Raw genomic sequence first — 13,711 nt, 5'->3', positions numbered from 1 at the left:
GGGCGGGGAGGTGGCCCCCGGAACCTGTGCCAGGTGGGGCACCCCGTCCGCCTCGCAGTCCCGGGACCCGGCGTGGCCCCAGCGGCCGGAGACACCCCGCTGCCGCCCGGGTCTTGGCGCGCCCGCAGCCTCGCGTCCGAGCGTCCTCCGTGTCGCCGCCGGGTGGCAGCATCGGCTCGTGCTCCCCAGCCCGCCCGGCTCCAGCCAGCAGCCTCCCGTTTCCCGGGCTCAGCTTCCCGTCCCGTGAAATGGGGTGACATCTGGGGCGCTGGGACGCAGGGGACACTTGGGGGTGAGGCTGCTCTTGTCGTTTCACTTCTTTCTGTGCCTCAATTTCCCTGCCTGTGCTTATCTCCAACGTGCCTTTCATCTGTGAACGCTCCCTATCTGCCCCGCTCTGCACGGCTGCCCCCGCCACACCTCGGATCCAGGGGCCGAGGAACGGCCCGCGCCCGGGTCGTGGCAAAGGTTCAGGGGATTTGGAAGGATTAAGAGGGGATCAGGAGCAGGGGGTCGAGAGGGACGGCGGGGCGCGGGAGGGAGGCAGACACTGAGGCGAAGTCCCCGCTGGGGCTTGGCTAGGTGGGACCAAGGGTGGCTGGAAGCAACACCCCTCCCCCACCTCTGGCACTCTTTCCCCAGCAAGTCTCGGGTCTCGGTGGGTCCTCAGGGACTAAGTGCTTCCCAGTTCCATCCGCTCTCCCAAGAGGCGTCCAGGTCTGTAGACACTCGGAGCGGGACAGGAGCCTGGCCAGGACAGCGCTTAGGCAGAGGGTCACCGTCCTGCCCTCTCGGAACAGACAGGGCTTTGGCCAGCAGCAGGGTCTGCCCGCCCGGGTGCCCACTGCCCAGGACTGAACCCAGTCAGACCACTCCCGTATGCGAGGCACCGCGGTGGTTCTGACCTCGCGCTCTGGGCACCGAACGTGAATACTGAGCCTGGCACTGCAGAGGAGGTGGTGCAGACTGAGGGGACCGGGGGCGGTGGGGAGAGCCGTCAGGGAGTCCTTGGGGGTGGGAGCCTGCCACACAGCCAGGGAAGCCCCCTTAACCTCCTCCTATCCCTCTCCATCATGGTGCTGAGCCAAACAGCTTCTGTAGGAGGTCGTCCGAGCCACCGCCCTGCATCTGTCTGTCCCTTCCCTGTCCCTACTTTGAGTAAGCGCCACTGGCAGCGGTGGTGACAGGTGTGGGGGGACCCTGGGCGCTGGAGGAGGGTCTGATCGAGGCATGCAGCGTTGGCAGAGGTGCCTGGGCTAAGGGTGTGGCCCTGGTGGACCCCGTGTGGATAATTGCTGGGGGTAGGGTAAGCGTGCCCAGGACGGCGATGGGCGTGGGTGGGTGGTCTCTCCCTCCCCCACTAGAAACTGGAAGCCGAGTGGCTACCACAGCCTGAATCGGCCATTCTCCTCGGCCCCCCACCCTTGCGGGCGCAGAGGAGCGACCGGCCCCTCCGCAGGTGTCTGTTCGGTGCCGCACCCTCCCCCGCGCGCCCCCCCTCCCCGCGCACCCAACCCCCTTCCTCCCTCCCAGTCCCGGCCGGGCGATCGGAAGAGAGCCGGCCTGGGGAGGGGGTTCCGGGGGATAGATGCGTTTGTGTGTCACGGGGGAGGGAGGAGAAAAGGGAGGGGAGAGCCCGCGAGCGAGGGCGAGAGAGCGCGCGGCGAGCGAGGAGGGCGGGCGGGAGGCGGATCCTCCTACCTGGGGCGCGCTCGCACGCTCGCAGCTCGCTTGCCGGGGCCGCGAGTCACCTGCGGAGGCCGACAAGTGCGGACACATTGGCCGCCGCAGCCCTCGGCGAGGCGCGCACGGCCCCAGGCGCCTGCGCCCAGTGGAGGCAGCGCCCGCCCGCCGCGCTCGGGCCTCGGCCCCGCCGGCCCTCGTGGGGCCCCGCGGTCACACAGTCCGGCTCCGAAGTTGCGGCCCCCGGCCCAGGTCACTCCCCCAGGCGCACGCGGCGGCGGCGGCCCGGGCTCACCATGGTGGCAGCGCGCTCCGAGTGCCCGCGCGTCGCCGGCCGCCGGAGCCGCAGTGCCGGCTGAGAGCTGTCCTCCGAAGCCCCCGACTCCTGCCCGTCCCTCGCCCGGCCCGCGCGTCCCCTCCGCCCGCCGCTGTCTATGGCGCAGCCCCCCTCCCTGGATCATGCACAGAAACTTTCGCAAGTGGATTTTCTACGTGTTTCTCTGCTTTGGCGTTCTCTACGTGAAGCTCGGGTGAGTAGCCCCGTGGTCGGGGCCGGTGCCCGGGATCGGAGCAGCCAGAAGGAGCCGCTTCCAGGGTGTCCCCCAGGGGACGTGGGGACCGGAGGGGGGCACGGGCAGCCCTCGGGGATCCGGGGCTGGCCTGCGCCTTGGACGCTCGCCCCGGCCCTGCAGAGACGCAGCCGAGCCCTTTGAGCTGCGGGTATGCCCGAGGGGCGCCCAGCCCAGGGTTGGAGGAGGGAGAGGAGGACGCGCGGGCGGCCAGGCTCGCTGGTAGCGGCGAGCGTGCCCGGCGCGTACTTTCACCTGTTTGGGCTCCAGGCCCCGGGGGTGGGACGCGCCTTCCCTCCCCCGGGCTGCGCTGGGCGCCGAGCCCGGGCCGAGCGCTCGCCGCCTGGAGGGCGCGCCGGGGCGGGGGGCGGGGGGCTTCGGTCGGCCGAGGGCCCCGGGCGGGCGGGGGGCGCGCACCCCGGCAGCGAGCGCGCCGGCCTGGGCACCCGCCACGGCCCTTCGTCTCTCTCCATCACCCGGACGTGTTGAAATTACCTTGACAACTCGTCCGGCTGGCTCGGGAGGGGCCGAGCGGGCGGCCCGGCCGCCTCGGGCTCGGTCCGGGCCCCGCGCCCCCGCCCGCCCGGGGCCCTCGGCCGGGCCCCCTCTCGCCGCGCTCCCCCTCGCGCGGCCCGGCGGGCGGGCGGGCGGGCTCCCGGCGGGCCGCGCTCGCTGCTTGCTGCAGTAGCTGCTCCGAGTCGTATTTCCACATTCCTGAACCCAGCCGAGTCCTTACCTGTTGAGCTGCGATCTCCTTTAGACAGAATCTGTCTCGGCCTCGCTCGAAGCGGGGGTGGGCGGGCAGTGTGACCGTGAGGGGGGGGGGCGGTCCACCAAGCCCGGGGGGCCCACGGCTCCGCGCCCCGACGCGCCCTGCGCACCTACTGTGCGCCGCCAACGGGGGGGAAGGCAGGCCCGGTCCCGGCCGCGGGCAAAGCCGGTGAACAGCCCCGAGGGAGGGCCGGCACCGGTGCCGCCAGCCGAGCCGCGGCCCCCCAGGCGGAGAGGTAGAAGCAGACCTGAGAGTAATTTCATCCATTGCCTCTCCATCCAGCGCCTCCTCCGCCATTTTACAGATGGAGAAACTGAGGCCCAGGGCCGGCAGGGACTGAGGCCAGCGGCCGCACAGGCACGGCTGGAAGCTCCCCGTCCTAGCCTCAGCTCTGCAGGCCTGGGCGGGCGTGTCTGCGGCTGCTGGTGGCGCTGTTTATTGTGGGTCTGTTGTAGGCTGTGTCCCTGGGTGTGTGTTTATGGGAGGTAAGGGTGCAGTGTGTTGAGCCTGCCGGGGGGGTGGGGGGGTGGGGAGGGAGGCACTGTTTTCCGGACCCTCCGGGAGCCCCTGCAGTTACTCCCCCTGTGCCCCCCAATGTAACAGGCAACCCCTAATGAGGCTTGCCTTCTGCTGCCTGGTTCTCAGCACTGAGGCCTTATCGCCTCCTGGCAACCCTGGAGGCGAGTGCTTTTACTCCTCCCGTTTTAAGGACTAGGAAGTCACGGAACAAGGGAGGCCAAGTCACTGTCTGCAAGAGTAGGTGGCAGAGCTGGGACGTCCACCTCTGACTGCTCTTCCTAACACCAGCTCCTCAACAGGAGTCATCGGAAAGCACCCCTTCCCCCGGCTGCAGGAAGAACTCTATGAATCCATCCCCACCTCCCCAGCCCGCGACTGTGGAAGGAGCTGAAGGCGGTGCCCAGGACTGGGGCCAGGGCTCGAGGTTGATGTGACCTCGGGCAGGTTCCCCCTCGCCATTCCTTCCTGAGCCTCCTCGTTCCCCTCTGTAAATGGGACCGCAGCACTGGCCGTTCTGAACAGGATGGCGGCCAGTGTCTGAGTAGAGAGAACCCAGTGAGTGAGACCCAGCCCGTGTGCCCAGGCACCTGTGCCAGCCTCTCTGGGAGCGCATGAGACAGCGAACCAGAGCTCGCCGAGCCTCTCTGTCCTCTGCCCCACCAAGGAGCCCTGGAGGGGGGGACTCCTCCCCCCGGCGTGCCCCCTAAAACATATATTCTCCCAGTCCTATGGGGAGAGAAGACGTGGTCTCCAAACACCCCTGTGGAACCACATCCAGGAAAGCCAGAGAGTCACCCTGGGACCTGCCAAAGGGCGGGAAGGGGAGGGGACTCAGCCCCTGTCACCACCACATTGACGGTGCCTGTACTGGAGTGAAGGGGCCTGCTTTCTTTGCAAGCCATCTTGGCTACACGAGGTGGGGAGGAGGGGCAGCTGGGCCAGATGTGACCTAAGGGGTTGAATGACTTGGAAGCCCAGTGCATAAGGACAAGGCTTAGGGATCCATCCTCCCCCTCACCCCTCACTGGGTGGCTTTGGGTGAGCTCTTTAACTTCCCAGCCCACCTTCCCTCGTCTGAAAAATGGGGTAACAGTAGCGCCTCCTTCACTGGGTGCTGGGAAGGTTAGTCCTGAGGGCCTTTGATCTGGGGGTGGAGGGCGTCCCAATAAAGTCGACCTTTTCTTATTGGTAACGATATCACAGCAGCTGCAGGCACCTGGGGACTCCTCCAGATAGTGTATTCCAGGGCCATGACGAATCCCAGGAGTTGGGATTTTAGGATCATAAAAGTTCCAAGGAAACATCTTGAGATTGTATGCATTGGGGGACTATTCCGTGATCACAGCCCCCTCCCCCCGCCCATACCCCCATGATTATGAACGTTCAGGAGCATCTTCCCTCACCCCCACCTCTGCACGTGCAGCCACCATACACACGTGCCCCTCAGCCCGGGTGCGTGTGCAGATGTGCAGCCTCTGGGGGAGCCCCTGGGCCGGCGGGAACGGAGAACTCAGCCCCTGAAACCCTCTTGCGGATCGGGGCTTCAAAAGCAGATGCACCTTGGATTGGGGCAGTTTCACAGCACCTGGCTTTGAGGAGGCACAGTTCCTCACTTTGGAACTGAGCAGCCTCCAAGCTGCAGCCGTGGAGGAGGCCGAGCCGGGGCCGGGAGGAACCGTCGTCTGGAGTCTGGGTACCCTCTGCCCACTGGAACCGGGGTCCTGAAGCCCCAGGATGAGCCTTGCTCCATGACTGCCTCCTGCTCTTGGGGGTTCAGGAGAGGCAGAAGGGCCCAGAGGGATGAAGGTAGGGGAGGCGGCCCCCTCCTCCTGGATGCTGGGGACAAGTCTCCATGCCAGGTCTAGAAGCCAGGAAATCCACTCCCTCTGGGGCCACTGGCCATATTGCACAGACCTCTCCTGTCTTGTCACCTTCCCTCTTTGTGCCTTAGCTCCTGCTTAAGGGATCTACACTGCATCTAGAGAGACATTCATATGTAGCCTGGCTTGGCAGACAATAGGAGGTGGGACTCAAAACCTTGTGCTTTGGGCTTTAAAAAAATCACTGGAAGGAGGATTGTTCAGAGAAGTGTGTTCTTGTGGGTGTGCTCCGCCCCACACCTATCCCAGCCAACCCCTCAGAGGAGAGTAAAAGAAGTGAGGTGGGGGAAGCCAGAGTTGGGGGCCTCTATGCACTTGTTGGGGGGTCTCCAACAAGTGCAGAGCCTCTCCAAAGAGACTCAGAGGCAGGACCCTGCAGAGACGCCGGCGCGCTGGCGCACAGCTGAGCCCTACCACGCTGGGCCTGGTTGGCCATGGCAGTGAGTGCATGCGACCCACAGCCAGTCTCACCAAACCCAGGGCCGCACGCAGGCAGAGGCGCAGCGAACACAGTGCATTTGGGCGCACACACCTGCGCGCTCACAGACGCGCCCACGCTCCCGCAGTCACGCGCAGGCACATGCAGGCACGTGCACGCACACCGGAGCAGACATTGCCCAGCACAACACCCAGGAGAAGCGCACGCCCCCGCGCGGTTATCCCGCGGTGCCTCCCCCCAGGTGCACCCTCCAGAGCGGGCCAGAGCGGTGTGGCTGGCTGAAGTTGGTGGCTGGGGGGATTGTCCGAGCCAAGGCGGTTTGGGCAAAGCCCTGGAGGCGGCTCCCGCCGCACGCTTCGGTCAGCCTCCCCTTTAAAAAACCCGCCCGCGGAGGAGGCGGATGTAGGGGTGGCCCGTCCAATGGCAGCCGCGCGCCTCAGGAGACTTGAAGACGTGAGCCAGAGCGAGCGACAGAGCTGGTTCCGACCGATCGACGGACGGAGGGCCAGACGGCGGCCGAGGCGCACTCGCTGCCCACTGCCCGCTCGCCTCCCGGCACTCCAGCCCCAGCGCCCGCCGCAGCCCCAGCCCCAGCGAGATGCGCGGCCCTGGAGGCGGGGCACGGGCGACCACTGCGCCGGGGCCCGCGCGCTCGGTTCCCTAGCGCCGCGTTCCGCCGCCCTACCTTGGGAGGGCCGCGGAGACCCCGGCCTCAGCTGGCCCACGCGCTCTGCCCGCGGGGCCTGCGCAGCCCCGCCAGGAGCGCCGGCCCACCATGCTCCTGCTGTCGCCGCGCAGCGCGCTCCTCTCCGTCTATTGCCCGCAGATCTTTCTCATCCTGTCCAGCGGCAGCTACCTGTGAGTGCCGCGGGTCACACGCGGGGTGGGCGGGTGGGGGCCCCCTCCCTGGGCTCCAGCACTGGAACTGGGCGAGCAGGGAACGCGGCAGTGAGGTCCCTGGGCGGGGCGCCGGGTGCCCGGCGCGCGCGGGAGCGGGGGCACTATGGGTCTTCTAGCCGGCCTAAGCCGCCAAAGTTGAGCAGTTGGGGGGTCGGCTGAGGCAGTGAGAAGTTCTGGCTTTGAGGTCAGGGAAAGGGTGGCCCGCTAGAGGCCTGACGGCGCCCGTAGCCCTGGCTGCGCGCACGGAGCGCGAGGGCCGGAGGGCGCGCGGGTAGCGCGGAGATACCCTGCGCCTCCCAGCCGAATCCTGGACCAACGGGATCCCCCTCCCTATAAAGATACACGCGGCCCGCACGGCCGTGCCACACTCGAGAGAGCCGAACGCACACATCCGCTCCCCCGCGTACACACTGGCACACACGTGCACGCCGCGTCCCACCAGACAGCACCCAAGCTGTCCTCCGAGGTTGCCGTGGTTTCGCGCGGCTTCCCGCCGCGCCGAGCGGCCCGACCCTCGCCGCGGCCGACTCCTCGTCTGGGGCGAGGGGGGCGCGCAGGGAGCGCGTGCGGCCGGCCAAGGCAGCGCGAGGAGCATGGGGCGCGGGTGCGTCGGGCCGGGCAGCGCCCGCCGGGCTCCGGGAAGCTCCCGGCAGGGCCCGTCCGGGCCCAGGGAGCCGAGGGGCGCGTCGGCGCAGCGGTGGCTTCGCCGGATTCCTAATGGGACGCATATGCTCTGGCCTCCGATTTAAAAAGACGTTTGATTTATGGAACCGCCGTTTGGGGGAATTTAAGCTGGATGCTACTGATTAAACCTCAGAGCCAGTTCTCCCCCCCTTCTCTCCTCCCCTCCCCCTCCCCCTCCTTTACACGCGGGCCACGTCCGGGGTCGCCTAACGCGGCCAGAGGGGGCAGCCGCTGCCTTCCCGCTCCCTGCGCCACCCCCTCCCCCCGCGCGGCCGCAGTCCTAATAAATCGCCGCGCCCCCGCCCCCTTTTAATAGAGACGCAGCCAATTTCTCCTCCAGCTCCTAGGAAATTACTATCCTACCAGTTTTCCTTCTATAAATAGTCGCGCATCTTGAAACAAAAGTTCGCAACCGCAGCCAGATGCTGCGAGGCCCGCGGTTTCCCGGGCTGTGGGACATAATTACAAGGTCCGGGCGCAGAGAGCGCTCCAGGCCCGGCGGGCAGCCCCGGCTGCGGAGGCATCGCCTGGAGCTGGGGTGAGGGGGGGCAGGCCGCCCAGGGCAGGGCTCGGAGCCGGGTGGGGAACGCCTGATCATTGGGGACTCAGGCTAGGAAAGTGCCAGGCCAGAGAGTCCTGCTGTGGCGACCCTCCCGGGATCTGGATCGACTCAGGAGGTCTTGAAATCTCAAGCCTCTGGTTCTCAGAGGTCGGAGGTGGAGATCCAGAAGCCTCCCCCTCCCCAGAATCCCCAGCATGTCAATCTTAAGCCTTACTAGGGAATCGGTAGCTACTCTGCTTAAGAAATCACTTTTGGAGCCAGCTGGCTGAGGTCTGGCGTTAACGGGGAGGTGTCCAGGGGTGGGAAACCAGGAGTCCTCCCCGGGTGGTTTGGAGTAAGAATCTGGGACGAGGAGGTGGGCTCAGGGCTCAGGAGCTGGTGAGAGTGGGATGCCAGGGCCGCAGCTGAGGGGCTCTGGGGCAGGTGGTGGCCAGTACACCTCCACAGACCCTAAGTTTTCCTTTGGGGGTTGGCACCCCAAATCCAGGCCTGCCGTGACTGCCATCTGTGCCCACAGAGGCTCGCTCCTCGAGTGTGCACCGCCAGCTTTGTTGGCAGAAATTCTCCTAAGGCAACAGCTTTCCCGAACGTTCCTGGACCAGTGCTGGGGTCTGGAGTGGGTGCGTGTGTGGGGGAGGGCGGTAAGGCAGACTCTGCCCCCTGCCCTGCCTTCAGCAACCCCTGCCCCACTGTCAGTCCAGCCTGACCTTCAGCCCCAGGGGGAAGAAAGTGCTGATGCCAGCCTTTCCTGAGCAGAAACTAACGCCAGCGTTCCCGAGAGGGAGCAAGGGAGGCTCCGGCATCTCTGGGGCTCCCGCCACTCTTGGTGGGCATAGGGCTGACTAGGGTTAGGGTTAGGGGTGTCAGATGCCATGGGTGGAAGCAGGTCCTCAGTGATGCAAATGAACGTGAGTGTGGAGAGAAGACCCTGTGGGCCGTCTATGAGCCGAGGCCTGAATGCAGGTGAGGCAGCAGTGCAAAGTGCTTCGATCACTGTTGGGGGTCATTGGTAAAGCCCATCTCAGTAGCCTTCTCAGAATACTCCCAAAGGTTGGCCCTGGGGATCTGAGGATGCCAGGGGCAGGAGGGGGCCCTGGGCAGAGGCTTCTTTCTGCTCCAGAGAACTTTCCAGAAGGCATCCATTGCTGGGATCACAAACACTGGCGGACAATTGATCCTGCCCCTTTCATCTGGGCTGCTCTCCCGGCTCCGCATCCCGGGCTGTGGTCCGTGCACAGCGAATCCCAGATGCATGCCTGGGCCGCTGCCACTGATCTGGTCGGACGGGTGTGCTGGCCTGGAAGAGCCCCGAGCCCCTGCCGGACTCTGAGCTTGGCCTGGCTGGCCATCCGAGGCAGCTCCGGCCAGCGCCGCTCTCCACTGTTGTCAGAGCCGGCGCTCTCAGGGCCGGTGGGGGTCAGCAAGGGCCTAAGGGAGGGCAGGTGGGGGACTGCAGGCCGAGGGGAGGGCCTGCGGTGCCGGGTCGGCGGGTCTGGGGGCCAGGCTAAGGCCTCGTGCCAGGACAGGGCTGACCTACTGTCCTGGGCAGGTCCCTTCCGGTTTCGGCCTCCCTCTCCCAGATGTGGGGCTGGCTGCAGTGATCCCCCCAGATCTTCCGGTACGAGTTTCTCATGGTGACCGCCACTCTGGGGAGCAGGGTGAGTCATGGTGACGGGGCAGTTACTCACCGACCACCTGGCCGTGGGGGTGAGGGCGCTCACCACTGCCCTGCCAAGGCTGGGCCTCTTCCCGGCTCTGCCGCTGTGGCTTTATTGGTGGTGCCAACCGCAGTTCCAGAAGCCCTGTGGACATGACCCTGGGAGGGGGCTGCTGAATCAGGCCCAGTCCCATGGTATCGCAGCCTACGTGGGGGCAGAATGGGGCCACCGGCTCAGGCGGGGACAGGTTGCCCTGGGGAGGAGCAGCTCCTAGCCTAGGAGACTGTGCGTGTCCCGGTACGGGAGGAACTCTGCTGTGTGGCCTCGAGCAGGTCCATGGGCCTCTCTGGGCCTCAGTACGCTTGTCGTCGGTCACTTGGAAATGAAGAGCCTTCCAGCACAGGCTCAGGTCAGGCCCATACGCCACTGGGATTCAAAAGCACGTGTGGCTCTGTGGAGGGGTGTGCACACGGGTGAGCCGAGCTGGGGAACCTGACAAAATCTCAACCCCCAAGGGACCCCCCCAGCTCAAGATATGCGAATATAACTGCTCTGATCACAGAGAACTTCGAGACATCATTGACGTGTGAGTGAGGCTCGTCAGCCACTAGTTAAAGGGGGAAGTGGTGCATTTTGGACATGACTCCTTCGACCTTCTGTATGTGGGTCGGGAGGGTCGGGAGGGGAAGGTGGGTCCCCACATGTTTCCTCCCAGGGCTGCGTTAGGCCCTGCAGCTATGTATTGTGGCCCGCAGGAGAAGGGCCCATTTTTTTTAAATTTTATTTATTTATTTATTTATTCATTTATTTATTTATTTATTTATTGGCTGTGTTGGGTCTTCGTTTCTGTGGGAGGGCTTCCTCTAGCAGCGGCAAGCGGGGGCCACTCCTCATCGCGGTGCGCGGGCCTCTCACCGTCGCGGCCTCTCCTGTTGCGGAGCACAGGTTCCAGACGCGCAGGCTCAGCAGTTGTGGCTCACGGGCCCAGTTGCTCTGCGGCATGTGGGATCTTCCCAGACCAGGGCTCGAACCCGTGTCCCCTGCATTGGCAGGCAGACTCTCAACCACTGCGCCACCAGGGAAGCCCCGAAGGGCCCATTTTCTAACCAGGTTTCCCTTTGGTCCTTGTGAAGCCAAGGGGCCTGATGGTGACGCAGACACCAGGTTCACATCACCGTTCCTCCTCTTACTGCCTGGGTGCATCCCGTAACCTCAGCTGTGTCCTCCGTACAGTGGGGGCCATGGGAACAGTAACCTAGAGGGGGTGTGAGACTTCAACAAGCAAATGCTGAGACGAGCTCTGCTGGGTGCCTGGTATACAGTAAGTGCTCAGAAGATGGGGTTGTTCTCAGCTATTAGGAGCAGGGAGGCTGGCCACCCGTGACAGAGGGAGGCCCTGTGTCTGTGCTTGTTCAGTAGAGAGTGATGAACTCTCTAGGGGATCTCGGAGGGCTTCCTGGAGGAGGTGACACCTAGACAGGGTTTTGAAGGATGGATGGGAGTTGCCCAGACTAAACAGGAGCACAACTGAGACTCTTAGAAGAAGGAACGATACTCACCGGCAAACATATTCACCCAGGTTTTCTCTCCAGGGAGCCTCTCAGCATCTTACTGAGGTGGGCAGACAAGAATGTCGGGGTCCAGGAGAGAGGCCCTTTCCTGAGGTCACCTCTGGGTAGCAGCCCTCCCGGCTCTGGTCCAATAGCGAGAGGAGTCCCGGGATCTCTGGGGCCTCGGGGGTGGTACAGGCAGCTGTTGGAGGTGCCCTGGAGCGGGGAGGTCACCACGAAGGGGAGTGATTTCTGATTTTTGACGCCCTGACCGCACATTGTTTCATTGGGCTTCTCTGGGGACACCATGGACACAGGTCTGGCAAGTTGCACTCCTTGCCTCTGCCCTCCCCACACACTCGTGTCCCCCGGAGCCTCATGCCAGCCTTGGGGAGCAGAGGGCCAGGGCTGCTCAGCCTGCGGGGAGCCCAGAACTGGGCTGGGGACCTGGACCAATGCCATGGTCCGACTGCCCTGGAAGGACCCTGCGGGTGGTGGCAGGCGAGGGGGTGAGGTGGGGTGGAGGTCTTGGCTGTGGGGATGCAGACCCTCTGTCAGCTCAGGATTTGGGGTACCCAGAACAGGCCCCTCCATGTGGCCTGTGGCCAGCCCCCTAACCTCCTGGGGCCTCGCTCCTCCTGGGGCAGATGGAGGGGCTTCAGCTGGCTCCCTGAGGCCTCCATGTTGCATGGTCCTGGGTCCAGCTCAGATACAGCTCACCTCCCCCCCGCCCCAACTCCCCCAGCAAGGGGACAGGAGGCCGGCGCCCTCCCTTGTCAGATGAAACCCCGGCCCAGGGCTCCCTCAGCCTGATGAAAGGGTCATTGTGTGGTGCGGGCCGCCGGCTGGCCAAGGACAAAACCACCATTTGTCCTCCTTCCCTGGCTCAGGGCAGGGGCCTCCCCTCGGGCCAGCCGGCGGGGTGGGGGTGGGCACAGGTGCGCTCCTCTTCCCTTTCTCCATCTTCCCGGTCTCCATCACAGAGCTGCTCCGCTTGCCCAGGCCCCCTCCCGGTCCTGCCTCCCACCCAGGGCGTCCGTATCCTCTGGGCCAGCCCCTCTATTGGCAGGGAGGCAGTGAGCTCTCCAGCCCTGGAGGCATACAAGCAGACGCGGGAGTGAGGGCTCGGGATGATGGGGAAAGGCCTTGCCTGGAAGGAAGCCAGAACTCCTGGTCCTCTGTGTGAGGCAGCCATGCGGTGTGGTCGGCCTGCTCCATGGACGGGGATGCTGGGGCCCTGGGCAGGTCATCCCACAGCCTCAGCAGCGGAACACAGAGCAGGGCTTGGACCCCTGCCCACTGATGCCTCTCCCACTTTCGGGGCGGAGCAGGTGGCCTCTGAGGCACTGGGGATGCCAGAAGGGCTCGATCTGAGGCTGTGAGTAGAAGACACTAAAATTCTGCAGCCCCCAGGTAGACACTGTTGCCGCAGACCCTAAAGCCTGCCTGCTGCCTGGAGCGGGCCTCAGGGTGGGTACTCCACCCTGCCCAGCAAGCAGCTCCCTGGCATCAGCTGTGGTCTGGAAGAGCCCAAGTCAGCAGCCCCTGGCAGTCCCATCCCAGTGACACCTGTGGGCCTCCATCCCTTTCTGGAACCACCCCCCATGGCCATCCCTGCTCCCGACCTTTCTCCACGTGCCTCCCAGGCCAGAGGTATTCCTTGTGCTAGAAAGCCCTGGTGCCATGTCCAGCTGGAGCTATGAAGGAGCAGGCCCCTGGCAGGAGACTTTGGAAGGGTTGGTGGTGGCTGGGTTCACCCTCCCCGTAGCATGTGGCAGTGCTGCCAGGGTGCCAAGGGCCAGGGTGTCGAGGGATCCAGAGCTGAGACTTAGGCCCTCACTGTCCCAAATTGCAAAACCCTTTCGAATAGGAATTCCTCCAGAACATACTACCTGCTCCCTGGGCCCCTGACTGGGGACACAGGGCTTTGCATTCCACTTCTGCGGGACCAGGTCCCCCTGGAAAGGCTTTCTCTCGTGGGGTGAATGTGTGCAGACATCTGGGGTCTGCTTTGAATCTGCTCCCTCCCAGGCTGCCGGAAAAGGGGAGCTAAGCAAGGGCCTCCCACTTGGGAGGAGCATGAAGGTCAGAGCACCGAATAACCCTCTAGGTCATGCTCAACAGGGCTGAGCCCAGATTCGAACCTGGATCTGCCTGACCCTTAGGTCTGTACTGCCTCTCATGGCATTCTGCTGATGCAGGTTTCCTGCCTTCAGCAAACTCCACTGCCTTCTAATTCGCTGCCTGTAACCTCACATGGGTGGAGAAACCAACTAACCCAGCTGGTTAGAACTGTCCGTTGACCAGGAGTCATGAGGCTCTGAGGGAGGACTTTCTCAAGCTCAGGGGCTGCCTCCATTTGGATTTGGGGCCAGAGGGACGCTTTCCTGGTAGGTGCGGGGGAGCCGAGAAGCCCTCAGATTCCTGCCCTGGGTCCCTCCCGGCCATGGGCCCTGACCTTCTCCCTCTGAGACCGGCTTGAGCAGAGAGGAGGT

At 64.8% G+C, this 13,711-nt stretch overlaps 1 protein-coding gene across 2 annotated transcripts in view; it reads left to right on the top strand.

Moving 5' to 3' along the window:
* The first annotated feature begins 2,142 nt into the window (after nucleotides 1–2,142).
* The window catches only part of WNT7B (Wnt family member 7B), a 49,066-nt gene continuing 37,497 nt past the window's right edge, over nucleotides 2,143–13,711 (top strand). The window contains exon 1 of one of the 2 annotated variants that reach the window (XM_068561309.1): nucleotides 2,143–2,213. In XM_068561309.1, coding sequence (XP_068417410.1) covers nucleotides 2,143–2,213 — 71 coding nt within the window. Of the gene's footprint in view, nucleotides 2,214–6,637; nucleotides 6,721–13,711 lie in introns of those variants that run through there. The other variant, XM_068561308.1, reaches the window with a different exon arrangement.

The sequence above is a fragment of the Eschrichtius robustus genome, chromosome 13, assembly GCF_028021215.1.
Source record: "Eschrichtius robustus isolate mEscRob2 chromosome 13, mEscRob2.pri, whole genome shotgun sequence".
Lineage (NCBI taxonomy): Eukaryota > Metazoa > Chordata > Mammalia > Artiodactyla > Eschrichtiidae > Eschrichtius > Eschrichtius robustus.
This window is presented reverse-complemented; position numbering and strand designations above follow the sequence as displayed.